General features: G+C 37.0%; 3 protein-coding genes, 2 long non-coding RNA genes and 1 pseudogene across 11 annotated transcripts; 2 read left to right on the top strand and 4 right to left on the bottom strand.

The window, feature by feature from the left end:
- Positions 1-668: 668 nt before the first annotated feature.
- Positions 669-3,154, top strand: LOC137736234 (uncharacterized). The gene is made up of 3 exons (XM_068475546.2): positions 669-1,448; positions 1,815-1,999; positions 2,466-3,154. Exons 1-3 carry the CDS (start codon positions 947-949, stop codon positions 2,985-2,987), a joined length of 1,209 nt encoding a protein of 402 aa, XP_068331647.1. The 5' UTR covers positions 669-946; the 3' UTR covers positions 2,988-3,154.
- Positions 3,143-5,160, bottom strand: LOC137715004 (F-box/LRR-repeat protein 25-like; annotated as a pseudogene). The gene is made up of 3 exons (XR_011065500.2): positions 4,962-5,160; positions 3,649-4,489; positions 3,143-3,551 (listed from the first exon to the last, which is right to left on the bottom strand). The product of XR_011065500.2 is annotated as an F-box/LRR-repeat protein 25-like (transcript).
- A 591-nt stretch (positions 5,161-5,751) lies between these two features.
- LOC148690880 (uncharacterized) lies at positions 5,752-8,823 on the bottom strand. 4 transcript variants are annotated; one of them, XR_015956548.1, is made up of 4 exons: positions 8,355-8,823; positions 7,107-7,204; positions 6,901-7,013; positions 5,752-6,766 (listed from the first exon to the last, which is right to left on the bottom strand). It is a non-coding gene; the product is annotated as an uncharacterized LOC148690880 (long non-coding RNA). The 4 variants fall into 4 exon arrangements; XR_015956545.1 differs by lacking the exon at positions 8,355-8,823 and having other exon boundaries at positions 7,107-7,483; XR_015956547.1 differs by lacking the exon at positions 8,355-8,823 and having other exon boundaries at positions 5,752-6,754; positions 7,107-7,483.
- A 5,006-nt stretch (positions 8,824-13,829) lies between these two features.
- On the top strand, positions 13,830-15,277 carry LOC137731746 (uncharacterized). Its single transcript, XM_068470943.2, has 2 exons — positions 13,830-14,467; positions 15,003-15,277. Exon 1 carries the CDS (start codon positions 13,914-13,916, stop codon positions 14,451-14,453), a length of 540 nt encoding a protein of 179 aa, XP_068327044.1. The 5' UTR covers positions 13,830-13,913; the 3' UTR covers positions 14,454-14,467; positions 15,003-15,277.
- A 741-nt stretch (positions 15,278-16,018) lies between these two features.
- On the bottom strand, positions 16,019-17,378 carry LOC137718504 (uncharacterized). 2 transcript variants are annotated; one of them, XR_011065891.2, is made up of 3 exons: positions 17,002-17,377; positions 16,821-16,884; positions 16,019-16,151 (listed from the first exon to the last, which is right to left on the bottom strand). It is a non-coding gene; the product is annotated as an uncharacterized LOC137718504 (long non-coding RNA). The 2 variants fall into 2 exon arrangements; XR_011065893.2 differs by lacking the exon at positions 16,019-16,151 and adding an exon at positions 16,229-16,552 and having other exon boundaries at positions 17,002-17,378.
- A 999-nt stretch (positions 17,379-18,377) lies between these two features.
- LOC137742966 (uncharacterized) lies at positions 18,378-26,679 on the bottom strand. Of its 2 annotated transcripts, none has more exons than XM_088686901.1 (7): positions 26,127-26,679; positions 25,368-25,454; positions 23,441-23,605; positions 23,221-23,307; positions 23,071-23,142; positions 19,929-21,883; positions 18,378-19,415 (listed from the first exon to the last, which is right to left on the bottom strand). In XM_088686901.1, exons 1-6 carry the CDS (start codon positions 26,319-26,321, stop codon positions 19,976-19,978), a joined length of 2,514 nt encoding a protein of 837 aa, XP_088543027.1. In that variant the 5' UTR covers positions 26,322-26,679; the 3' UTR covers positions 18,378-19,415; positions 19,929-19,975. The 2 variants fall into 2 exon arrangements, with proteins under 2 accessions (XP_088543027.1, XP_068339001.1); XM_068482900.2 differs by lacking the exon at positions 18,378-19,415 and adding an exon at positions 19,475-19,830.
- Between the last annotated feature and the right edge of the window lie 291 nt (positions 26,680-26,970).

Below are 26,970 nucleotides of genomic sequence, written 5' to 3'. Positions count from 1 at the left end.
AAACAAGGCCGTGTAACTACATGGGAAGGAAAATGTTTTGGGAGTTTAACGAAACATTTCCAGTATTGTTCATTTTTAACGAAAAATCACATTTTTACCTTTCCTTGGTACTATTCACCCCATCTTTATTTGTCATTTTTCATTAAAATTAAAGTTTTTTTTGCATTTTTCTTTAATTTTTCTAAATATTTTATGTCATCTGAAAGCGATTTTATTTATTAAGTCACAAATTTTACCCTGGTCTTATTATTAGTCATGTATTTTATGCAATTTGGAAGCCGTTTTATTTTGTGGATTAGGACATCTTCAAAATGCCCTTCATAAAAAATGTTCGTAAATTTTCTTAAGTGCATTGTGTAGCAGAAGTATCACCAAGATTTTTTGTTTACTTTCATTTATTATCAATAAATTTGTTGAAGAAAGGACGGTTGGAGAAATTCTGGGTGTAACAATTCTTATCCCTTGGGCGGAGCATAGATGTCTTGCATGCGGCGATTATTATCAAAGAGTTAATCTCATTTGATATTTCTTGATTTAAAATAAAATAGTATCATCCAAGCAAAGAAGAATACTATCGGAATACTAATAACCAAAGTTGTTATCAACATCCTCACTCCTTAGTAGTTAACTTAAAATCTTAAAAATATCTTCGTCACCGTCTTCACTACAGAATCACCCAACAAAAAGTTAAAATGCATAACGCTAATCAACCAGTAAACCACCTCTAATCACACGCTCAAGAGTTAGAACTTAGAAGAGAAGAAAGAAGAAAATTAAGAGAATATATGAAATTACAAATTCAAAAAATAAAAATAAAAATAAAAAAACGAAAGAGGAGAGAGCTTCTTCTTCACGCCCTTGAATCCCATCATCATCATCATCATCATGTTGCTGTTGATTTTCTCCCAACAAATCCCCAAAAAAACAAGTTGAATTCCACCAAACAATGTCTTGGCTCTTCAGCTCTCCCCGCCAACCCGACGACGACCCGCGTGATGTAGAACAACCCAACCAACCGCAAAACGACCTGTCGTTTCTCCGCCAAACCCTCGGCCGCCAAATCCGCGGCGTCGCCACCTTCCTCGCTCCACCTCCATCACCGCCATCACCGCCATCAAACAACGACGTTCCCTCGTCCAATTCTCTATCGCAATCGCAGGCGCTTTTGGGAATCCGGAATGATCTGGTGGAGATCGGCGGGAGCTTCAAGACTGGCCTCTCCCTGCTCTCTACGAACAGCAACAAAGCCGTAACCGAGATCTCCAAGTTCGCATCGAGCTTGCTGCAGCTTCAGAACGAAGCTTTAGAAGAAGGCGGAGACGCTGATGACGACGGCGATGTTGGCGGCGGTCAAGTGCCGGGGATCACGGATGAAGTTCTCGGTTTCGTCGCCAAGATTTCGGTGATGGCGGACTGCTGGATCGACTTTCCTATGACGCTCGATCATGGTAAAGTTGCTAACTTCCACTTCAATTTGAATGCAATGGCTTGTTTTGCCTGTTTTCTTTGCGTCTGCTGCTTTACATTTCCTATGAAGTTGTGGATTGTGAATTGGAAGCCGAGGAAGCTTTGGATTTTGTTTCGAAGAAATCGAAATTTACTCAGAAAGCTGTTTATGCAATCGCTGTGATTTTCGCGCGGTTGGATTTTCGTGTTCTAATTTTGTAACGGTAGATACTGAAATTGGTATCGAAGACCTCTGAATCTGTTTGTGTTTGGAATACAAAGATTTACATTATAATTTGAAACAAACTAACGTGACGTTCGTGCTGGCAATTTTATGCTGATTGAATTTGAGCTTGTTCTGTTAGCAGATTTCAGCATGTCGGATGCTCAGAAAGAGCATGCGTCTGCTGTTGAACAATTGGTTCCGGGATTTGCAGATTTAAGAGTCCAGCTTTGCAGTTCCATGAGTGAGGAGCAGTTTTGGATGATCTATTTCTTGTTGCTGCTTCCAAGACTAAATGAACATGATTTTGAGCTTCTATCAACCCCCAAGGCAAGAAGTTTATCTTTCCCGTCTTTTGTCATGGTTCATATCCGTATTTACATGCACGGTAAATGCCTATGTTCAATTTTCTTTTGAGGACACTTTGGAGATTGACTTTTAACCAGAATTCAGCACCCGCGCGTCTTGATAAATTTCATTTTATTATATTGGAGATATTTATTTCAAGGTTCTATGATAACCATTCTAACTGCAGCTTGCACAAGTTAGAGCTCGAGAAATGGGCATGACGTGCATAACCTGTCACCAGCTGCACTTGTACAACTTCGTTGGACGTTGTAGTTTCTCCAACCGTCTCTCCTTTGCTTGCTCCTCATATTTGTTATAAGTTATAAGTAACTTAGTAACCAATTTTATAGTATCCTAGAACTTTGGACGTGTTCAATTCCACGTTGCAGCTTCGGAGAGTACTTGGGGCAAACCCACTATTTTGAAAATAGAACTCCTTTCGTTGCAGATTGTTGAAGCAAGAGACGTACTTCTGCACAAACTTCAAAACAAGAGGAACACACAGGAGAATGCCCCAGAGAAGTCAATTCTCGTTTCACCTAAAAGGCACATCCAGGATGGGAAGACACGAGGGGAGGAAGTCTCATCTCAAGAGAAGGAAGCCTTGACTGAGATAGTTAACATGGCAGAAAGGTTAAAGACTGATGACGAAGAGGGCACTGAGCAGTGGTCTGAAGGGGCAAGTATTAGTTCTGGCACTTTAGTGGATGGCCAAAGAAAACATGAACCTGAAGACGATATCTCATTCAGCGATTTAGAGGACGATGAGAATGACCTTTCTAGCAGACAGTCAGGACTAAGGCAAGGACCGGATGCCAGGGCATGTTCACCTAATGGATCAAATGACTGGGTTCGGCTGAACCGAAGCTCGGAAACTGAGGGTGGCCAGAAAAAGGCTGGTCGGTCAAAAGGGAAAGATTCAGAAGGTGAGGATTCAAGTGACTGGTTTGCGGTAGATGAATATGATTAGACAAATTTGGCAGCAGCTTGCTTGCCGACTTATTGTAAAGTTTTCGTTTCTTCTTTTCGGTTTTTCGGGTTGGGTGGGATGCATTGTGTACTTATATAAGGGGTATCAGCATCTTATACAAGGCTTCCTTGTTGAAATTAATAATGCAAATGAAGTTTATTTCAAAATTTGCCTTTTATTAGTTTAAAAACACTTGAGTTTTCTGAGTAACAAAGAGGGTGGCTGTTTTCGGATCCTTAAATCCTGCCGAGCCGATGCCGAAAATCAGATTTCTGGACCAGGCCATGGAGCCAGAAATACTGCTACCATCACCATATGGTGCCACTATAATTTTAGCTTTCTTCCCCCTCCATAACACTTTATGTTGTTGACATAGTAAGGCGGGATCGCGACGTTAGACATGTCAAAATGCAAATTCGGTTTACGAGAACGCTGCACAATCTGAAGTTTACATTAGACATCTACAACAGCAATTTGATGCAGTGAAGGGAAGATTCGAGGCCAAATGAGACACCGATTTAAATCCCGAGCCTTCGTTGAATGGTCAGTAACTGTAAGCCCAATCTGCAACGAAAGACAAGGAGGAAATAGAAGATAAATACAGCGTGACATGTTAGTTCGTTGAAAGCAAAACCAAGTAACAACAGAGTTTTGGGACTACCTCGGACAACTGCTAAGGTCTTGACATGGGGAAGTTGTTTCTCTAACCAAGCGTAAGTCGGAACCACATTAATTTCCAGCATCATAACATACACTTCCTCCAGATTGGGGACCATTTCGAAGGAGAACTCGATTTCATCACCCTTCTAATGAAAACTGGTAAGGCTGGTGGCATTGAGCTCAATCCCCTTTAACCCTTCGCAGCGGATCACAACCAGCGCCTTCAAAGATTGAAGAGAAACACCAACGCACAATCTTTCTAATCCAAAACACCATTGCAATGTTCAATGTTCAAGGTTCAAACAAGAAAACATGTGCGGCTCAACATGTCCAGCAAGATTTACATCGCGCAAGGAAGGACGCCATAATTTGGATTCTTCGTCATTCAAAAGGATCTGAGCAGGAAAATAGTCGAAGCCACTCCAACCAGTGCAGTTAGGTGGGTTGTCACAAGTAAAGGCAAGGTCAAGATCTTCCACACCCTTTCCGATGGCAAAATCGATCCAGTCATTGACTTGAAGAACGTACGTACATGGAAAGAAACAGAGAACCTTGAAGGAGACAACCTTCGAACCCAAATGACATGCTAAGAATCTTTCTAACGTTGCTAGAAAATAATCCACATTTCTCCTGAAAATTGTTCCATCGGGCATGACTTGGACTGGCAGGTAAACTACGTCGCGCCAATCAAATTCAAGATTCGATGTGTATGCATACATGTTCCTCCACCTACGTGACAATACGCTCGTTCTTACAGCCTCCCTCGTACTCAACAACGAGATTATGGTATGAAGAACATCATCTGGCAAATTACTGATTCGATCCTTGCCAATGGTTTCACACTACATGAATATAGATCAAATATCAAAGTAATACTCAAAATATTCCTAAAATCGCATAATGTTGTTTAACTATCTGAGAATTATCTTAATTTGTTTCGATGAGAATTTTTATTTTTTTAAAACCAATAGAGCGAGAGGCGCAAAATTATTTAAACAACTGAGGCAAAGCTTCATTTTTCAAGGTGGGACAACACCCAACACTCTCAACGTTGGAAAAAGTCACAAGGTCGAATATCTGACAACTGATAAATGAAAAAAGAGTTACGAGTCCATTTGGTATCCTTCTAGGATCCTTTTTTTTTTTTTTTTTTTCAAAGCCAACGAATACTAAGTAATTTAGTTACATTTATTATTTTTTAAAACCCAACCGAGTTTCGAATTGAATACCAAACAAAGTTTCTGAAAATTTATTTAATTCAAACATAAATAAATCATTATATATTTTTTAAAATTAATAAATAAAAGAAAGTACCTTTGTTGGAGGAGCATTGCCAGATGATATCAGGCGCTTTCTCTTCATCTCCAAGAGCTTAGGTTTTCTCATGGAAGGCCAGAAACGCGGCAAGGCCCAAATCTTCATCGGAAAAGTCGAAAAAAAAAACCTGCGAACAAACAAATGACCTGTGAGTTTGCAAATGTCCGATCCCAACGATGCTAGACTGATCCCAAAGTGTAATTATAATTACCAAGGATGCTTTTTTTGTTTTTGCCACGTGTCAAGGTGGAAAATGACCGTTTTACTCGTGGGAGCGGAAGGAAAACGATTTTCACATATTCATTTTCTTCAGTTACATACATTTTCTTCTTTTTGTGAGAGATATGGGACTAATGCGCAAAAAGAAACTCCAAAATGGCACAACGCCTAGAAATGTCTAATAAATTGTCATCGAGAGAGGCTTAATACAATCAGGAGGTTCACAAAATACATTGTATAGGTGACTAGTAGTCTACTACTAGCTAGTTACATTTACTTTGTTGCATGTAAATTTTTCTCTTAGTTGTAGTGTTCTTTTGGTGAAAAAAAAAAAAAAAAAACACGTCCACCATTCACATTTTGCGCTTCGTTGGATAAAAAAAGGCACCAAAATATTTGCCCCATTTCTTGTGAAGTAGTCATTCACCACTTACTCGCTAAATACAGTTTGATATATTGCATATATTTTAATGTGACGGAGATTTTGATTTCGGGTTCGTCATACGAAGTTCTCGGTTTCGTCATTGAGATTTCGGTGTGTGAAAAATAAAACAAAATTAGCTTAATGTGACAGAGAGTAGTGGCGGTTTTATTCTATATGCTATCGGATAAGATATTTTCGACAGACAATTTAGATAGTGTTGGATAACAAAGCAATATTGCCGCTTATATTAGACATAAACAATAAATGTTGGACATAACGGCACAGCACCCAGGCACCATAGAATTCGGGCTTGAGTCAGCCACCTTGTTCTTCATATCCTATGTATCAGATGCCTATGCAGCCCATGTCTTATATGCAGTAGTCACTGTTTCAGATGCCAGGATATCAACTAGAGATACCTTCTTCCGCTGATTCGTATCCTTCCATAGGTGTTCCAGCTGGTGGATTTTCTGGATTAATGTATGGTGGTATACCTAACATGGACATGATGAGGCTTTTCACACCACAAGGAGGATCAGGGGCAGGGGCACATTCATATTTTGGTTCTGTTGATTAGATTATTTAGCTATTTTTCCTAGCGAATATGTATGAAACTTATAGAAAAATAGCTAAATAATCTAATCAACAGAACCAAATGTGCCCATGATCCTCCTTGTGTTCTGAAAAGCATCATCATGTCCACATCAGGTATACCACTAGATAACAATCCAGAAAATCCACCAACTGGAACACTTGTGGAAAGATTTGAATAACCGGAAGAAGGTATCTCTGGACGATATCCTGGCACATGAAACGGTGACTGCTGCATAGGCATCTGATACATAGGATATGAATAATGAGGTGGCTGACTCGGGCCCGAATGCTGTGCTGCCTGGGGGCTGTGCGGGTAAGTCTCTGGCTGCTACATAGCTTGCATAAACATCATCATCATCTGTTACGCCGTCTGTGTTTGCTGAAGTTGGGCCCGTAACACATCCAACTCTTGAGTACGAGACCATCTAAGGTGTCACCCCATGTCCAAAACCTCGAACTCTATTCCTAATCGTAGGACTCATCTCCTCGACATAGACTTGAGTACGAAGTTCAGGAGTGTCTCCAGCCTCAACCCTAGATTGGACGACACTCTCTGCATAGATGCCTTACAATATAATATTAAAAAAAATAATGAAAGATTATATAGTAGCGATAAGACAAAGATAAATAAATTGAATGAAAAATAAATAACAATGGAAGATTAGTAGTCATAAGATAAATGAAGATACAAATACATACAAAATCAAATACCAATTTTTGTTGAGCAGTTTCATCAATCCTTGTATTATCTTTCCGAGTATGGTCATGCGAAAGAAAACAACAGGATCTGGTTCTTCTTCATGCTCCTTCCTCTTAAATTATAAGTCAACGGAAAAAAAAAATTTGATCATAATACATATATTAAATAAATTGTAAATTAATCAATTAAAATGAACTACACATACATATTAATTCTTCCTGAACTCTGGCGAATGTCTTTGATCCTGTTGTGTGGTTCATAGTTTTGCTACTAAGATCGGCCTTATTTTTTTTCAGCCTTCTCCTGAAAAGTAAGGAAAAAATGTTGTACAACTCAACAAATAGAAAGCATCTACAAATAAACTAAATCTCACCGCTTTCGGGATGCTCAAGTTGCTCCTCGAATTGTTCATCCATGAGTTCATCATTAATCTCTATTAATTAATGAAACCATCTTTATTAATCAAAAGAGGGTGAAAAGACTACTTAGTCTTCTATCACACAAAAAAAATGATGGGCAATAATGTAATTTCACAGGTCCAAATTTTATTGTTTTTTATTGAAGCCTCACCTACAGGTGATGTTAAAATACCTCCAATATTAAAAAAAAAAACCAAAACCAAAAACCTCTCCACCCCCCCCCCCCCCAACACACAAAATGGGTAGGCAAATGCTAGTACTCATCTAAAATAAGTGAAAAAAAAACACTGCTTTTGGTTGAAAAAAAATCAAACATATATTGTAAAAAATCCAGGATAAAGTAAGTTTTGAATGGAGTCACTAGTTTATTATACAAAAATTAAAAAAAAAAAAAAAATCTGAGACAAACTTTCAAGAATATAATTAATCACAAAAGTTTCTTTTATTAGAAACTAGCATATGGGCACACACGAAGTGTGTGTGAAAATTTTTTATTTTTGATTTTGAACTAAAAGGAAAGTGGAAGAGAGTGATAAAAATGTGAGGGTGGGATTTTTTTTTTATGATTTTTTTTAAGGGTAGTGCTATTCACACACCCCATTTTACCTTTCACACACCCTTGTTAAATTTTTGTCCATTGATCTTCTTCAATTCATTCGATCCGATTGCCAGAAATTGAGAATAGTGTGTGAGAGGTAAAAATAGGTGTGTAGATAGCACCACCCTTTTTTAATTAGAGTTATGTTAGAATTACATGTGGGTGAGGATTTGAAAAAAAACTGCAAAATTTGGTTATGTGAAATTACATTTCTGCCCATATTTCTTATTCACGTTTTGTTTTAATTAAAGAGTTAAATTAGTAATTTTATAAAGTGTTTTATTAATTAGTAGAGATAATCACAAACGTCGAGAGAGAAAAAAAATTAATATTTCTCACCACAATATAAAAATTAAGAAAAAAAATAGGAAGAAAATAATGGTAGAAATATAAGTTGGAAAGAGTAAAAAGGAAGAAATAATGAAGAATAAAATACCTGGAAGGCAGTGGAAAAGCAAAAGTAGAATTGCAGCCGCACCAGTCTCTCTCGCTCTCGAGTCCTACTCGATTTAGAGTTCTCTGGAAAACATGGAATTACAAAATGAAGAGCAGCGGCGTAGGGAGAGTGAAGGAGAAAGAGATGCACGAGGGTTTTGAATTAGGGTATTTTTATATTCCTGTCGGATTTTGCGTACCGGCAGGAAACTTGGAAGGATATCCGACGGGATTGCCCGATTATCCGACAGAAACTTTAAAAGGTTTTCCGTATCCAACCGGGACAAAATAAAAAAATAAAAAATATATATCCGACAGGAATACTAAGGGGTGCAAACAAGATTACACTAATCCTCGTCGGCTACAACTGATAGGACATTTTCAATAATAAAAATACAATCGGACATGAATAGTTTGTATCCGACAGGAATAGTTTGAAAATAATGAAAATATTTAAAGTAAAAACTATACGACAATAATACATATGGATATGGTGGAGAGCGGGAATTTTGCCGCTCTGCTATTCTTGTTAGATAATAATGAGTTAATGTCAGTTATGTTTGATATTTATTATTTATCTCTAACATATAGCGATAATGATGTTTTGTTATTTGACAGTGTCTAAATTACTTGTCGAAAACATCTTATCCGACAATAGTATAAAACCGTCACCATTTTACCTACACATTAAGCTAATTTTGTCGTAGTGTAAGCAGCAGTAGTCGTACTCTCAGCAGTAGTCGTACTCAGTACTATATTTGTGTGTGTGTGTTTATATATGTACAGTACTCGTTACTTTATATTTACAGTACATGTATAACGCGTGCTCCGCGTGGGTTTGAGGGTTGTAGACTTGTAGTCAAATCTTTTGTCTCGTGATAAACTTTATTCCCTGAGAATTTAGGGTTTAGGGTAATTAGTGATAGATAACCATATATCAATGTACAATCAAATTACAACGCCTAGAGCCCTGAAAAATACAAACTTACGCTTAAATATTATATATCCAGGCACAGAAAACTAAAACCAAGTGGGGATAATATTTTGTATATATATCCTGATCCGTCAGTGCATACATATAATCAGTGGTAATATATATATATCCTGATCCGTCAGTGCATGCATATAATCAGTGGTAATGTGTGTGTGTGTGTGTGTATACTACGATTTGGAAGTGGAGATATCATCAATTATTTGGTTCTCGCTCTATGACAAATGAGAGATAAAATTGGAGAGATATTAGTTAATTACAAAGGGCTTATATATGGGCATGAAACTATTTTTGTATATTCCTTTTCTATCCATGCTCACTTTATTTTTAACATTTGGAATGAATAAATTTAAAATTAATCAAGGAATATAAATATAAATCGGAAAGTGTAAAGTACAAAAATACAATGTGCGAAAAATCATAAAACACTTGGCAGTGGGATAGGAGACTGATCACATCAAGACGAGGGAAGCAAAATCACGGATACCACAAGCAACCAAAACCATACAGCTAGGTAGTTGCATCTGCATATGCTTTCCCAATTCATGGCCATTCATTTAGTCACGGACCATAATATACAAAGAGAGAGACTAAAACTATTGAGACCCATCAGGCATATATAGTTGCATGCATAACATATATCTTCTACAATTCATATAAGCCTTTGATCTATATAACTTAACTTCCATCCCCACCATGCATTTCAATTTGCATCCTCTACCTCTTAACACTTTTCTCTCTCCATTCCTCAACCACCATTTCACATGCTTGCTTGCCTGTACTGTGTTTCCTAAAATCTACAGCACCACCAGTACTCTCTCTCTCTCTCTCTCTCTCTCTCTCTCTCTCTCTCTCTCTCTCTCTCTCTCTCTCTCTGTGTACGTGTACGTATCATCCTGTTGTCCAGTTCATTTGACTGTGACCAAGCAAGAGGCTCGGTTTGGACTTAATTGAACTTTGAGCTCCTAGTAGGCGTTTCGTTTACCACTTTGGGACGCACCAAGGTACTTGCGATCACAATCGGTTCAATCATATTTATATACGTTCACTCTTCTTGCATGTGTAATCACCGTCCACATAATCAATAAATAATCAACCATTAAGTCAAAAAATTTGCCTTACCAATCGTAAATTAATAAATGGGATTTACTATTTGTGCTCCAGTTGATAATTAATTGAGGAAAAAAGAAAGCCACATATATATGGGATTTTGTACGCGCACACACATGCACCGCCATATATAACAGCATGTGGTCAAAGATAATATAAACTAGGGATAATATTTTGGGGATGGTCACCAAACACATGCAATTTAAATTATAATAAACTATTATTACGATCTATCTAGTAATATTTCTCTTCACTAGTAAATGAAGAGTTTTCGGTTTGACTCTCATGAATGGCGTGTCTAACACCATTTTATTATCATAGACCTATTGTATGGCTCAACTCAAATCTAACCCTTAATGTAAAAAATCATTGAAGCAAAGAAAACCAATCATATATATAAATGTAAGTTTATAGGTGGGATATGCAGGAATTGCATGATAGAAGAGAGAAAACGAAGCACAGAAAGGGGTTGAATAACACTTGTGAAACTGGTTTAGGAGAGAAGAAATATAGAGGGGTCAATTAATTTTTTTTTTCTTGGAAAAGGGGTCAATTAATTATTTGACACAAAAAGAAATATACATTATTGGGAAGGAAATAAGATATCAGTTCACATTACTGCAACTACAAATCTTATCACATTTCATAGATATACATCTAGTCACCTTCAAATCGAATATATGTCCAAAATGAATAAATGTATAAAGAAAGATGCTCTTTGGACATGGTAAAATGCACTTATATCACATAAACCCATTCCATCAACACGTGAAGATAAAAACAGCAGGGCCTGCCTTAAGAATTTGGGGGCCTTAGAGGAGCCTTCGAAGTGGGAACCTAAAGTTCTCTGATTTCTAATTCTTTATACATTGATATGAATAAAAGAGAATTCGTTAAATAAATAAAAAAAATTCTATTCTAATTTTCTACATTAAATATCATTAAAAATTAATATAAAAAGAAGATAGATATACAAACATTACTTAAATATTACATCTCACATTTTAGATACAAATATACTAAATGTTTGCAATGAGTCTAAGATTGAGAGTGAAGAACAATAAAAATTTTGATCAAGAGAATAAAGAACAATAAAATTTGATTGACGAATATAATAAATTCAACGACGCCAATTGTATCTCGTGTTTTTTTTCTAAAATCGACATCACACTAACGAATTGAATATTAAAATAAACCATTTAATAATAAATTATTGAAAAGCAAAGTATAAATTTAAAGTTTTGATTACCTTAAAGTACAATTTTCAAGACCATGTGATAATTGATTTAAACATTCGATAGAAATTGAGAGATTGGGAAGTTGAAAGACAAAAAGATTAAAGTACAATTTTCAAGACCATGTGATAGCTGATTTAAACATTCGATAAAAATGGAGAGATTGGAAGTTGAAAGAAAAAAAAGATTGCAAGGGGACTTGAGTTTTATAACTTTATTTGCTTTTGGACACATGGATTAGGAGTAAATTTGAAAAGCAAGAAAAAACTAGTGAATATTTCGAACTCAACACCCCAAAGAAAAAGGAAGCCGAACATTTCCCCTTCACTAACAAATGAATTATGATTTTTCTTACTTTTTTTGTATTTATATGTTCATTATAGGATGTATAGAATTTTTCAAGGCCCCTTCGAAGTGGGGGCCCTGGGCAGGCCCCTACATAGACTACCCTTAGTGCCCACGTGCACAAGTGGGCGAGGCCACTAACCCAATGTTAAATCCTGGCCGGAATTTGCCCCAAAATGAGTTTTGGGTTAAAACTTATATTTGGCTCAAGGGTTGTAGCAAGTTGGGATGAGTTTAAAACATAAAATTTGATTTTTACTCCAAGGATTGGAGTAGTTCTTGAAGTATGTCTTACCAGGTGTAACTTTCCTTTTTGATTCAATAAAAATTTTCTTATACCATCGAGGTTTTTTTGAAATATAAAATAAAAATAAAAATAAACAAACATTTTCATACGTTGCAACAAAAAAGACCAGCCAAGGTTTTACGCAGAACATGCATGCAAGCTACCCATATTTGATCTGAATTACGATATCTGGATTCTCTTTGTGTAGATTTAGAGGATTAATTAATCGTGTCCGTTTATCATACATCGTGCGATCAGAAATCATTTTGAATTTTTTATTTAAAATTGAACACAAATAGTACTTAACAAAAACTGACCGCACAATGTACGATGAACGGACACGATTTTGATTGATCTTCAGATCCCAACAATGAGAGTCCGGAGAGGATCCTCATCCATTGGATCCAACCCCTGGTCCCCATCAATCCCAAGATCACCAAAAGCTCATTAATTAGTTTCATGCATGCATGCATGATCACTATCTGAGATTTTTTCACGATTGTAGTTTAACCAGGAAATTCCTTCTAAGTACATAAAATATCCAAGATTATGCATGTAAATAGGAAGGTCATCAGAAGAAGCAGATGAGATGTGCTTTTCCACAAAATCTTCGAGCTTAAGTGATTTTATAGAGAAACATCTCATGTGCCTTTTTCTAGAAGTGATTATTTGGGTTCTGAATAATCAGCCATTTCAAAGAAAACGGAATCATGATGAACTACATAGAAGCATACTTTGTTGTCAGATATGCATATTTTAGAATTTTAGGATGTTTTTGGTATTTTACCATTTGTTTAATTTGTTTCTTATTCGAACTCCTAGAAAGTTTGGAGCTAAGAGACATTATATAAACCACCTTTAGGATGCTAGGATTTATTACCTTTCATATTATCAATAAATTGTGAGGTTCTCTCATGTTTTATATATTTTGGATTTCAATTTACTCATGTAATTGCAAATGGATTCATGCAAACATAAGGAATAAGTTATGCCAACTAGAGTTTTCCAAAAAAAGAAAAAAAGTTCATGCCAACTTGCAAAGTTTGGCAGATGCTTTTTGAGCTTAGCTGCTTGCCCCCATGTTCACGTGATGTGCTTTCTAGGGTTTTTTGTTTTCTTCCACTCGTCACTACAGAAAAAGCGGGGGTCGATTCTGCGAAAGATAGGATCAGTAATGTTGGAGAGATAATATTTGTAGATAAAATTTATAAATTAAATGATGTGTCATCGATTAGAAATAAGCACGTTAATCAAAACTTAAGTAATAATTCAATAATCAACTTTCAAGTCATTTAATTTATAAAATTTAGTCTATATATTTCGTTTCACTGGCATTACCCTATTTTTTAACTAAATTTGCTAAACTAAATGATGATGTGATTGTTGTTGATTAGATTATTACTTAAATGTTGAATAATGTGTTTATTTACTATTGATGACGCGTCATTTAGTTTGTAAATTTAATTTAAAAATTTAGTGTCCTACCCCGTCACTATATTCCTATATAACTCCCTCGTTTCACTCCAAACCCTTACCACAGCAGCACTCTGCCTCTCTCTCTCTCTCTCTCTCTCTCTTCAAAGAGAGACAGACATGGCGGAATCCAGCAAGCTCCATGCTCTCTTCCTCATTTGCTTGCTCTTCATTTCCTCAGCCTCTCCAATCCTCGGTTGTGGCTATTGCGGCAAGCCAAAGCACAAGCCTATTAAACCTCCCAAAGGCCCCATAGTCGTTCCACCCATTCATGCCAAGCCTCCCATCGTAAAACCACCAGTCACAATACCGCCCATTGTCAAACCACCAGTTACGAATCCACCAAGTCCAGGGACACCATGCCCTCCACCTCCAGGGAAACCTAGTCCGGCTTCCAAGGGCACATGCCCCATTGACACATTGAAACTGGGTGCTTGTGTGGATCTTCTGGGCGGGTTGGTCCACATTGGGCTGGGTGACCCGGCAGTGAACGAGTGCTGCCCGGTGCTGCAAGGGCTTGCTGAACTTGAAGCTGCAGTGTGCCTTTGCACAACTCTGAAAATCAAGCTTCTTAACCTCAACATCTTTGTCCCACTGGCTCTCCAGCTCCTTGTCACTTGTGGCAAGAGTCCTCCTCCTGGTTACACTTGCTCTCTCTAGAACAAGACATTTAGGTAAGTACTTAAGTTAATCATTAAGTCATTACTTAATTAGTGCTACGCACTTACGTACATTATATTTCAAATCCGTAGTCCTAACTTGAAACATGAACTTTTTGGGGTAGATGGATTTTTTATTATATTCTTGTTTACACAAAGTTATATTTTGTTTTGGGAAATGTTAGTAACAGTCTAAGAAAAGTCCTATTAAAATTTAAACATATAAAAAAAATCATAAAATAATTTTTTTTGATGAAGAGTAACTTTTTTTGTTTATAATAATCATTCCTAGATCGCTATAGGCTAGGAAGTTGGAAAATGAGTATTCTTTTAGGGCTCCAAAAATCCAAGCAATTTTGTTCTATCTGAAGCAACAAAAACATCCCATACTAATATGTCATAACATATATAATTAAATAGGAATTTATTAATGAAATTTCTCTCTAGATCTATCTTTAGCTGTCGTACACACAAAAACACAATTGCACAGCAATTTTCTCTGATGAACATTGCCTGATCACAGAATTTGTCATGATTTATGGCATTGCAGGTTGCTAGATTGATGGATCCAAAGAAGGAGCTAGGGAGGAAATAATCGTCATGAGAGGATGTCGAGCCTTCCCTCCCTACGTCCATTTGTTTCACGTTCCCCCAAAACTTTTCTTCTTTTGATTATTAATGGTATTGAGCTGATGTTAATTTGGATGTGATATTGTACACATCATTTGTTTTTAATTATCAGAAGAGTGTTGCATGCATGTGTGTTTTATCTCAGGAATGCAAATGAAGCAATCAAAGATGCCTTTGTCTTGGCTTTTAATCTTATATATGTCGTACTCGATCGATGGATTCCTTTTCTTTTTCGTTTCTACATTTTCCAATTGACGTCGCATATCCTTATTATTTGAACGGGTTACAACATATTACAATATTTAGATCACGTCATTATATAAGGATTTCAAATTCCAAACTTAACCTACTTTATTCAGTATTCATTGCTCAACACCGGATTCACCGATAGACTAACCTTAACGACAAATTGTGTCCTTGTAATTCTAAGTTGCGACTTATTTATGTAAGGATTAATTTGGGATTGATATCATTAATTTGACCTAAAACACAATGGATGTAAATTCAGATTCGTATTAACTCAATCATATATTGTGTTCACGAGCTAGCTGTGTCAAATATTGACAGCCATATGTATACTAGAAATTTTGACTTTACCGACAAAATGAATTTGTCAGCAAAAATGAAAATTTGTCGGCCATTTTGTCGCGCAAAATATGTCTTGCAAGACTCTAGCCGACAAAATTCAACATTTCGTCGGCTATGAAGTAGTTCTTTCCCGACAAAACATATTTCATCGGCATTCTTAAACCCCAACAAAAAATTCTGTCGGAAAAGGATTTTTAAGCCTACAAAAATGCACCGTTTTACCAACAAGATGTGTTCGCCGGAAAAGATATTTTGTTGGCACTGCCTTACTCTACTGACAAAATTAACTTTGTCAGGAGAGAATTTTAATTTATAAAAAAAAATATAAATGCTTGAAAACACAAAATATAATTTCTAATAATGCTGCTTTGATTAGTAATATGTATATGTACAGTGGTTATATAAAGTATTATATTATACAATAATCCTATCCTACTCTCATTCCTCAGTATCGGTTTAGCAACAGCATCACAATAATATCCTGCAAAAATAATACAAATGGTAATTATTATGTATGACAACATAAGAAAGAGCATCCTTAAAACCGAAACAATCAAATTGTAGCTAGGAATCTTTATATAAGTAATAACATTATGGAGCTGCACTGATTCACACTACATGAAAAAGATACATTCAATTGAAGATACTTTAATGCAATCAACATCTCAGACCACCTGCCATTTGAGAGGTACTCTTTAGTCCCTTAATAAGATGCAAATCAAAATGAACGAAGAAGGTAACAGCTGAATGGGAGAGTAACACAAGTTAGCAACCCACGAGAAAACGTAACAGAGGGATAATTTATACGATATACTTGAGATAAAATTCACCATCACCAGCCACATAAGCAAGTGCAACTACATTAAGTTGAAGCAAACGCACCTGGAATAAATATAACAATACTAACTTAAGACAAGACTAATTTAATAAAACCACATATATATAAGCCAAACAATGGACTTGCACACCAAAACCCCCAAAATAGTACCATAATTTTGCAATGTGCAGGGAATATATCAAACAAAACTTAAACCACAGTCAAGCCCCATCTATGTAAAACAAAATAAGAACCCAAACCACAACCAAAATCTTTAAAATCGATATACCCAACCCCAAAATCTAACAATTGAGTGAGGAATTGAGAGAATACCTAGAGATCGCACAGATAGATAAAAGGAACAGCATTTCCTCTGCTGGGGTTCCCCTGAAAGCATCTATTGACCAAAAAATAAAAAAAGAAGAAATAAACTCCAAATTACATATTAAGCGAATATAGATGGATCGAACCTTGAAAATTGAAATTTCAAACAAGAGAAAGGTTATAGACTTACAACAATCTGGGTGTCGGCAACTGGGTTTGGATCTGGGTTTCTGATAGGAGAGAGAATCGTATAAAGAACCAATAGCGAAGCTGCACCAGCGACGGAGAGTAGCTGACATGGTGGTAGACGAGAATCGCTGCTAGGATGGTCAATCCAAGAAGAGCAATTGAGAAGGGAGATAGCAATGGGATCCAAATCTAGGGTGCGGCAACATTTTTATTTTTCCTTGTTTAGATTTTTTTTTTTTTTTTTCACTAGGGTGCGATAGCTTAGCAGTTTCATCTTTTTTTCGTTTTCCCAGTACTTGGAAAAAATTTAATTTTTAAGAGGGGAAAACATCCCGCCTTTTTTAATAAAATGTACCGATGATATTTTCTAGTAAGCATGCAATCATGCATGTAAAAGCAGCTGGTTTTGGGATTCCTATGGGCTTTGAGGAATCCAGCTTTTTGCTAATCAGTGCTGTTATTGTTTCAACCTTCAACAAAAGAAAGAGTGATAGACGTCTTCAGTCAGTTCAACTTCCATGTACATACACTGTGGCGCTGTAACTTATAACGACAAGGTAGGTGGGCGAGGGTTTCTCTAACAATTTTTTCTGATATGTGTAACTTTAATGTGCACTAGAGAAAATTCAGTGAGCGGACACCGCTCGTTACAGAACATGTTATGAAAGTTCACTTTTACCTTACCCTAATGGGTGAGAGAGGAGAAAGTTTTAGGTCCAAAAACCGAACCACCTATTTCGTCCGGCTCAGACTCTAAAAAATCTCTCGTGACCCACCACATTCTGATTTGAAGGCCACCACTACCTAATGTTTTGATTCCATCCTCCGTCCGCTCACATCATTCAGATTGGGAGTGCCGTACTCATGAACATCTAGTGTGAGAGAGAGAGAGAGAGAGGGAGAGAAAGAATGCTGTAGCTTTAATTAGAGTAAAGTTAACAGTAGTACAGTACCCAGAGATGATATAAAGCATTATATTTTACTGTAACAAAGTGTCACCGATTATTCGTGGCTGGTAATTTTAACGCTCATATTTTAATAAGGTAGATCCGCGAACCTTCAGCTCACCTCTGCTGACCCAAGGTGGACTTCCACAATTTCTTAGCTAGACGTCGGTTAAATAAAATTGCTACTTCTATTGTAGAACATAACTGAGAGAGAGAGAGAGTGCACCCATAAGAACTACAGATATTCTTTCAGTTGTGTAATTAATTGATTATATTCAAATTCTTGGTGGGGTAGTTTTTTTTGTTTTTACAATAGCAATATTTCATTAATTAATAAAAAACAATTCCAATGGGTGCACAAACAAAAGTAAAGAGTAAACTCCTACAAGGCAAAAGCACAAGCACAGCCAGTTTAACACTGCCAAAAAAATGATAGACGCAACATACTTATACCGGAGCACACACAATTCCGATTCCAGCAATCGATACCATGTCAAAACTATATCTGGGCAACAGACATGGTGGCGTAGTTTATTATTAATCAAGAATCAAGAAAAGAAGAGGGATTTAGCATCACAACAATATCCCAGTAAATCTAGCCCTGGAAATGGGCAAGAACACAGCAGGGATTAAAGTAGAGGAGGAGAGCGAGGGGACCAGTCAAATCTGCTGCACATGGCCACTTCAACATGGTTCGCCTCTTACATATCACCATCATCATCTTATCACAAAATATAAAAAATATAGAAAAAAAAAAAAAAAAAATCAAAGAAATATCTGTAGTGTGTCGTCGGGTCGTATGTGTTGATTGGTTTCTTCTGTTGTATCAATGCAACCCAGATTTTCCCTGTTCCTAATCTACCGACATGTGATACACTTGTATATTTCCCGTAAAATCATCCGACGAAGAAATTGTTAATAGGATGTGGTTATTTAGAGGCTGTTTGATAACCACTTCATTTAAAAAAAAAAAAAAAAAAATTCATTGTTTTGAAAGCTGAAGATAATTAACAAACAATTTATTAATAAATAAAAAAAAAAACTGAAAACCAAAACCAAAAACGAAATGGTTTTTAAACGCCCCTTAGTTTTTCAGTACCAGCAAGACAACATTTTGTACTTTTGCGGGTCTATTGTTCGTTTCTCTCAATTCTATAGTATCAATGCAGGACACATCAGAATGTGAATGTTTGATCAATCCACATCCACTTGTATTATTGGACCGGAGTGTACAAAAGTCCGGGACACTTAGGAGTGTACAAACGTCCGGCCCACGTAAGTGTCCGACCGCAGACACGAGACATTGCCCCTCGTTGGTAGAGGCGTCCAAACAAAAGAATCTCTCTGAATGTCACGTGGTCGTGTCCATCCGCACACACAAGACATTGCCTTGTCAAAGAGTCATCTTGATCTTGCGGTCCAAGATTCCTCAAGGATTTTGATTTAGCAATGTCTTAATTAACAATCTCTAGAGAATTACAACAAATGTTAATTCAAAGGGAAGCAAAAGCTAAGAAGACACCAAGAAACCATCAAATGCTCAATAATACATGCTAATGACCTTAATTAGGCTGCATAATCGTCCACATTTGAACATTCAAATCAACAAAAGCAAACTACGGTCTAATGGCGAAATAAATACTACAACAATGACATTTTGCAAGGGGAAAATGACTTCAATGTTGATACAGAATGAATAAACATTTTCAGTTCCTTTCTCTAGAACAACACATGAGATCTAAGCTAGCTAGCTATGTTTAACCAACTCGATTAGCCGCTAAAACACAAATCTAATCACAACAACTACATCTCCAAGTGTGACCAAAAGGTGGGCTTCCGCACTAACCAAAACATAGCCCCACCACCAATTAATAAGCCCTGCCCTACATATGAAGATTTCAAAAGAACACAGAACAGAAAAATTTATTTCTGAATTGAACTATATATATATATGGTACAAATCCTACCCCTACTAGCTTACCATTGAGAGGTGGGCCCGGACGTTACGATATTCCACCGATACTACGATCAAGATGCTTTGTTCAATGTCAATCCGCTTGGTACAAATGTGATTCGACTACAGTGTTTTAGCTTGGCAAGAGCTTCCTGTGACCGACCGGCCTTGAGATCCACATACACTGCAGTCAAAGTCGCTTCTGGACTGTTGGGTGTTATGGACAATGCCTGTGCAACAAACTGGCGAGCCTGGTCAAGTTCACCTTGCATAGCGTACAAGGCAGCAAAATTTACGTACAGGTTTGCCCGTGCTTCTTCTGGCTTGAGGAACGCAATACCTAATCTGTCTTCAGTTGATGAGTTTCTGGCAGCCATTGATCCTCCGTTTGACTCTTCATAATCATCGGCCCTGACCCCTTGCAGTTGTTCACAGTCCTCTTCACTGAATGGTAATTCAACGTCGTTACCTCCTGACAAATATGTCATCAAATGGTCAGCAGCATCCTTTAGCCTGTTTAGCAAGCAAAGAGCCTCTGCGGCATACACATGACCTAGGAAGATGTAAATTCTCGAACATTCTGGAAGTTCCAAGAGAGATCTTGCGATTGAAAAGGCCTTCATGGGATTTTCCAATTCCAATTCCACATATGCCAGGTTTGCCAAAAGAGCTTGTTTGATCAACAGATTTTCCTTGTTACGAACATCAGCGTAATATGAAAGCGAGTTCTGCACAAGCTCCTGAGTAGTTCCTGCCTTTTGCTCTTTTCCGTCCCCATTTATGCCAACCTGACCCAAGCCTACAGATAGCATAGATGCCTCGGAATTCATGCTGTGAAAGTTCTTGTGGTTTGAATTCTTGGAAGCTGCCACTTCCCCTAATTCATTATCTTCTAAGAAGAAATTAGAGGGCAAAGAATTCTTACAGTAGCTTGACTCAGAACGGTTCAGTAAGGACAGGGCATTCAAGAGACACTGCCGGCCAAGGGACACTGAGAGCTTAGGCTGCCGATCACTGCCCAAAAATAAATCACCTCTTTCAAAAGAACCCAAGTTTCCATTCTTCGAAACCCCATCTTCCATTACAAGTTGCCTCCACTTTCCGTTGCCAATGACATAAACTCTAACTTCTGATGATGCCAGATTGGTTTTCATTAATCCCTTCTCCAAAGCCATCAGACAGCACTCAGCAAATCGAAGCCACAGCAGAGGCCGATTGTAGAAAACTAAACCGGCCTTCTGAAAACAGCGCGCAGCAAGTAGGGGTTTCCCACAAGCCAAGTACTGCATACCACAGTTGTATACGATTAAGTGGGAATTGTCCTGTGAAAAAGTTGAGAGATTTAGAGGCCGGTCCTTCCGGAGAGATGAGCAATTAAGCAATGCATTGGAGAAGAACACTGATGATGTGTGATATTTCCCAAGCTGGTAATAAATGCAGCCTAGATTATTGTTGATCATGCTCGATAACCTTGTGTCTGTTCGATTACTAGATGCCATCAACAACTTGATGGCTTTACGATAATTACCACGAGCATATTCAAGCTGGGACTTCAAGAGGAGAGCCATAGAAGAATCTCTCCCACGTGCAATATTCATAGCATTCTTCACTTCACGTTTAGCTTGCTTTAAGTTCCTCGTGAGAAGCAGAAACTGAACCTTGTAAAGTTGCATCTTAAGCTTCAGGTAAACAGAAGAGGCAGATATGTCAACCGGATTCCTAGAAATATCGTTTGAAGATAATAGAACAGTAGGTTGTGCAACATCCATGTCAAAATCTGCATTATCAAACTCGCTAGTCTCCTCAGGCTCCAAAGCATTCGGATCTGAATCCAAAGTAGGACCATCTGTGGCTGATGAATTGATAGAAAGAGATGGCGGCTTTGCAACTGGGTTTGCAGGTTGTTGCAAAGCAGTGCTTCCACCATCTCCTTGATTCATACAACTCACACCAAAAGCTTTATCCAGATAAATCAAAACATCCTGAATAAATGGAATTACACTAAGAATTAGTTGGGAATCAAATCAACAGAATACAAACATAGCATGCTTATCTTTACCCCAACGTAGCTAACCACTAAAGGAGCCCCCTCTAATTATAGTGCATAACGAAGCAGGACTCGACACATGCTTGTACAATTCATACACAAATGAACAGAACGATTGAATCACTATTGAAAAAATCATAACGATAGAAGTGCTTGACCATACTTAGTAGTAGCATCTATATTGCTTTTGCAATTAGTAATAGGCTCAAACTTTAACCTCACCCAAAAATAATTACATTCCCAACAGCCAACATCAAGAATTTAACCCAACAGATGCTTATTTACATTTGGTGGAGTGCTTGTTAACCTCTAAAGTAATTCAAACGTTCTATATTAATTTTTAACAGAAGGTATAAAGAAACAAATAGCATTCCAAAAAGATGAGCTCTCCTCAAAACCTGATGAGATTGATGTCCAAAAATAAAATAGAAGTTTTTCACAAATTAAAGATAAAACAAAAGGTAAAAATAATACAAGTTCAGTTACAGGTAAAGCACTTGCAAAATCAAGCTATAAGTTAGATAATGCTTGAACCAGAAAAGATCATCGAACTGTACAACAAACATCACTAGCTCAAATATAACAATGTTATCTTCACCCAATGTACACTATACTTGACAGACATAAAAACCATTCTATCCTAAACTACTATCAAGAAGACAATTTTAAAATAAAACTAAAATAAACCCATTGAATGCACAAACTTCAAGATGAACCAAGGTGGAAAATCACAGTGCAATTAAATGGATTCTTTTTTTTTTTTTTTCTTTCAAAAAACAACTCAAAACGACAGATTACAATCAAAGAAAAATTAGTACCCTTTCTTCCAGTAAACCAACTTAAGAGACATATCATCAATCAAAGAATAATTCACAAGTGATCATGCTTCTTTCTTACACTGTTCTATCAACAACAAACAACTAGAATTTAGAAGAAGGCAAACAATCCTTCTCTTCCATTTGGGTGCAGAGAAGGAGGATCACCAGCTTGATACTAAGGTAAAGGCTTCAGCACACATATAAAATTCAACAGTACCATGCCTTGAAAACAATGGGTGAACTAAATGACCACCATGCACAATTATAACAAAAGCAATTACACACTTTCAGTATTAGTACTTACAGCAGATTTCATTGCATCATGGCAAGCCAGCCCAACATCCAGCAACAAAAGGCAGATATTAAGAGCAGTTTTCTGCATACAAATAAAGAGGCACTTAACACAACATTACAAGTACAAAAAGAATATAATTTTACGTAATAATTAATCTACCTCATCTATAGGTCCTCTATTTTGAAAAAGCGGTTCAACAACGGACAATGCCTTTGCATATTCATGAAGATGGAACCAGATAACCGCCTGCATAAGCACAGAGTTCCAACAAAAACATCAACTGAATTAGAGACAGTTAATTGTTGGATAAATAAAATCAACAGTTAACAGAAAGAAAAAAAAAATGAAAAGTTAACCATGACATGATGAAGCAACATACAATGTTTAAGGTAGCAACATAAGTGTCAAATTCATCCATGTAAACAACAGAAAAGGAATGTCCCATTGCACCACTTCCTTTGGACCCCAACGCAACTTTATCTCCAGTATTGCTGCCAGACTCCACCTGTTCTGCAGATGTTCGAGCAAGCTCTTGGCTTCGCTTCTAAACCAACACCAATTAGAAGAAATTAGAATAGAAGTTAACACGAACTTGTCATATTGATGTAAATAAAAGCTCCTGCATAATGCTGGTGCTTGTCTCAATAGCAAAATGCAAATTACTGTACTAACCAAATGATTGTCCCTACATGCTAGCTCTAGTAATCTTCATAGTTGCTACAATTCAGTACTACCAAGCAAACCAAAATTATAATAAATGGAATTCAGTACTACCTAACTAAAGTTCACTTTCAATTTGATATGCTAGTTCAGTGATTTGATGTTTCCTTTATTATTTATTTTTTGGAGATGAAAGAACAACAAATACAATGAATACAAAACTCCAAATCCTAAGAATTCTAACTTATGTCTGATTTTCACTTTTGACTTTATTATAGAAGAGGACAACAAAGCCCTACCTATTCCTTTAAAACTTAAAAGATTATTCTCAGCACCATCCCTAGAACCTCGAGAATACCAAAATCATCATTCAAATAGTTACCAACTCTGATGGAAAGCCCAGAATTATAACCTTGCTAATCATCAGTAGCCAATAAAGTTACATATAATTGTATAACACAGTTACATATAATTGTATAACACAGCCCAGAATTATAACCTCACTACATAGTTACATATAATTGTATAACACAGCCAATAAAGTTTCTAAGCTTCCAAAAACAATGTCAGTCAAAAGTTACCATATCTAGCTTAAGGTTCAACTCTGCATGCTTCTGCATGGCAATAGTTCTAAATTGTTCCCTAACTTATAGTTCCACGTCCAACAACCGCTTAACCCTCTCTCAACAAAGCTTTTTGTTCCTAAGTAAGGTCCTAAAAGACACTAGGCGCTAGTCGGGCGGGGAGCCGGGGCCTGGGCCTAGCACCTAGGCGGACTAGGTGGATTTAAGTAAATTTATTATGTATCATATAAATAATTGTCTGTTTAAACTTCAAAAAATACATAATTCCATTGGAATACGCAAACTGCAAAATAGAATGATATATAGATTATAAAGTATTAGAACATGAAAACATGAGGAACCAGCATATAAGTATTTAACAAGTCCCTTACATTTTATGGAAAAAAATAAAATGCAAAATGAAATTTATTTATTTTCTGCCTAAGTGAGAGTCACGACCTATGCAGGTGCCTAGGCGGGTCTGGACGGGCTAGGCGCCTAAGCAGATCTAGGCGCTCTTTCTTAATTTCAAACGCCTAGAGATTAATCGAGGCGGTGGCCAGCCGCCTAGCGCCTAGGCGGGGATTTTTAGACAGATAATACCTTAGACATCAAAGAAGGAATGAGTCTAGAATAGAAAATTGATAAACTCTAACCCCAAGAAAAAAACAGAAGTACTTACAAGACTAGCCAGCTAAAACATAATCTCAATATATTAGCCTTGATAGAAATACAGAGAGTGCTCCAAGGCACCAAAATTTCTACCAATGCTCCACCCATAAGCACTTAAGTATACACAAAGAAAGAACCCACCACATCTCCTCAACTCTCCCTCTCAGAAACTTTTTCCAGCATCACCCTAATACATTTAGAGCCACTCAAATGAAAAGTTAAACAATTTTAGAATTAAAACAAAAAAATCTCATGACCTGTCCTTTGACAACTCATATAGTTTGAGTGTATAACGACGTAAAGACGTTGCAAGAATGCCATGTGCAATTCTGTATATATGTGAGCAGTGTAATACTATTTATGTGTGTGTGTGTGTGTGAAATGGGAAGAAAAAGAGAAAATTTAAGATACCTTGACATTATTAAGCACATCAAGCAACCTCTTAGGATCTGAACAACCATCTCGATAGAACTCCGCAAGTCCAATATTATGAGATATCTAATAACAATGTCCATAATATGCAGATTAGAAATGGTATACAAAAAGTTGATAAAACACATGTTATAAGCCATTTGAACCAAAATGAAGAACCAACAAGCAACATAATCCAATCTTAATCTATGTAAGTAAAAATAATCTTACAATTGTTGTAAAGTACTCAAAATAAGAACTTTTGGTACAGCAAAGCTAGATTATTCCATCAATTAATCTGAAGCATGATTTGATGTTCAAGATCACGGTATTTTAAACCATTCATTTCCTTATAGTACATTTCACCAATTTATCCATTACAACTGGTAGATATATTTCTTGATCATTTTCACTCACATGGGGGAGCAATCAGCTTTTTCAAGAAGACGATATCATACTTAGCATTAGCATAAGAATTCGTATAATCCGCATTAGCTAAACTACAATTTTTAGTAATCAAAGCAACCAAATCCCATAATTCAAAAGTTCTTAATATTCTGATATATGATCCAACACACACCCAAACACCAATTATAGTTAATCCAGAACTACACAATTAATTCAACTAAAGAAAAATAAAGAAATGACAAGAAACCTCAATCATTACAAAAATACAAAATTAAATCATTTCAGAAATTGGGTTTTCGAAAATGAAAAAAACTTAGCTTTTCAAAAAACAAAAAACGAAAAGATAATTACTTTGGGATCGTTGGGCTTCCTCTTGAGGCACTCGGACAAGGCGGTAAGGCACTGATCGAACTTGCCCGACTGGAATTGCAGCAACGCATCCTGCGCAAGAGCTCGGTTCACGGTTATGACGGCTTCGTCCTCGGCAGCTGAAGCAGAACCGTCCCGATTCGCAGCCGTTGATGACGGAGACGAAGACGAAGCCATCGGCGAATCGATCAATCAGAGCCCAGGAACCAATAAGCCTTATCTGAATACACAAATCCCCCAGAAGAAATGATCCAAAACGATGAACCCTAAAGGGTAAAAGGTGCGTTTTAGGAATTGATATGAAGTTGGAATTGGGGGGTTTGGGGGTTTTCGAACCCTAAGAGGTTTGCAGGAGAGGACACCTGTTCGAGCGTCTTTTGCTCGAATGTGCTGATTTGCAGAGAGAGAGAGTAGAAAAGGATACGACCGAGAGGGAAACAGATAGAGAGAAAGAAAGAAGCGAGAGAGAGAGAGAATGAGAGCAGTTGTTTTGGGGCTTTCTTAGGTTGCTGGGTATGGGAGTTTCGACAGGGGGCGTTTGCTGGGTGCACGCAACAATTAGGCCTTTTACAGACAACTCTGTTTCTTTTTCTCTCGTGTGCTAAATGGGCCATGGTTTGAAACTTCGACATTCTTTGTGGGGTGTGATTAGAATTTTGTGATGATCTTGTTTTTAGCTGTGTTTCATGTTTTGTTTGATTTAGTAAAGGGGTGTGTTAATTTATATCATTTGATATTCTTTAATTCATTCAATTCGACGGCCGCAAATTAAGGTGTGTATGAAATAAAATAAGATGTGCCTTAGTTAATGATGGGAGTTAAGTTT

Source organism: Pyrus communis, chromosome 15 (assembly GCF_041283825.1).
Source record: "Pyrus communis isolate YQ-2024b chromosome 15, ASM4128382v1, whole genome shotgun sequence".
NCBI classification, from domain to species: domain Eukaryota; kingdom Viridiplantae; phylum Streptophyta; class Magnoliopsida; order Rosales; family Rosaceae; genus Pyrus; species Pyrus communis.
The sequence above is the reverse complement of the archived record's forward strand: the minus strand, read 5'-3'. Positions and strand labels throughout refer to the sequence as shown.

Bases quoted from the DNA above. Each gene is read 5' to 3' on its own strand.
- LOC137742966 (XM_088686901.1), bottom strand. From the start codon at position 26,321: ATGGCTTCGTCTTCGTCTCCGTCATCAACGGCTGCGAATCGGGACGGT. The intron at 23,308-23,440 runs GTATGTTGCTTC...GTGCTTATGCAG, and splicing joins ATGTTGCTACCTTAAACATT to GCGGTTATCTGGTTCCATCT. The intron at 21,884-23,070 runs GTAAGTACTAAT...CCATTTATTCAG, and splicing joins ATGATGCAATGAAATCTGCT to GATGTTTTGATTTATCTGGA.
- LOC137736234 (XM_068475546.2), top strand. From the start codon at position 947: ATGTCTTGGCTCTTCAGCTCTCCCCGCCAACCCGACGACGACCCGCGT. The intron at 1,449-1,814 runs GTAAAGTTGCTA...TTCTGTTAGCAG, and splicing joins TCCTATGACGCTCGATCATG to ATTTCAGCATGTCGGATGCT. The intron at 2,000-2,465 runs GCAAGAAGTTTA...CTTTCGTTGCAG, and splicing joins AGCTTCTATCAACCCCCAAG to ATTGTTGAAGCAAGAGACGT.
- LOC137731746 (XM_068470943.2), top strand. From the start codon at position 13,914: ATGGCGGAATCCAGCAAGCTCCATGCTCTCTTCCTCATTTGCTTGCTC.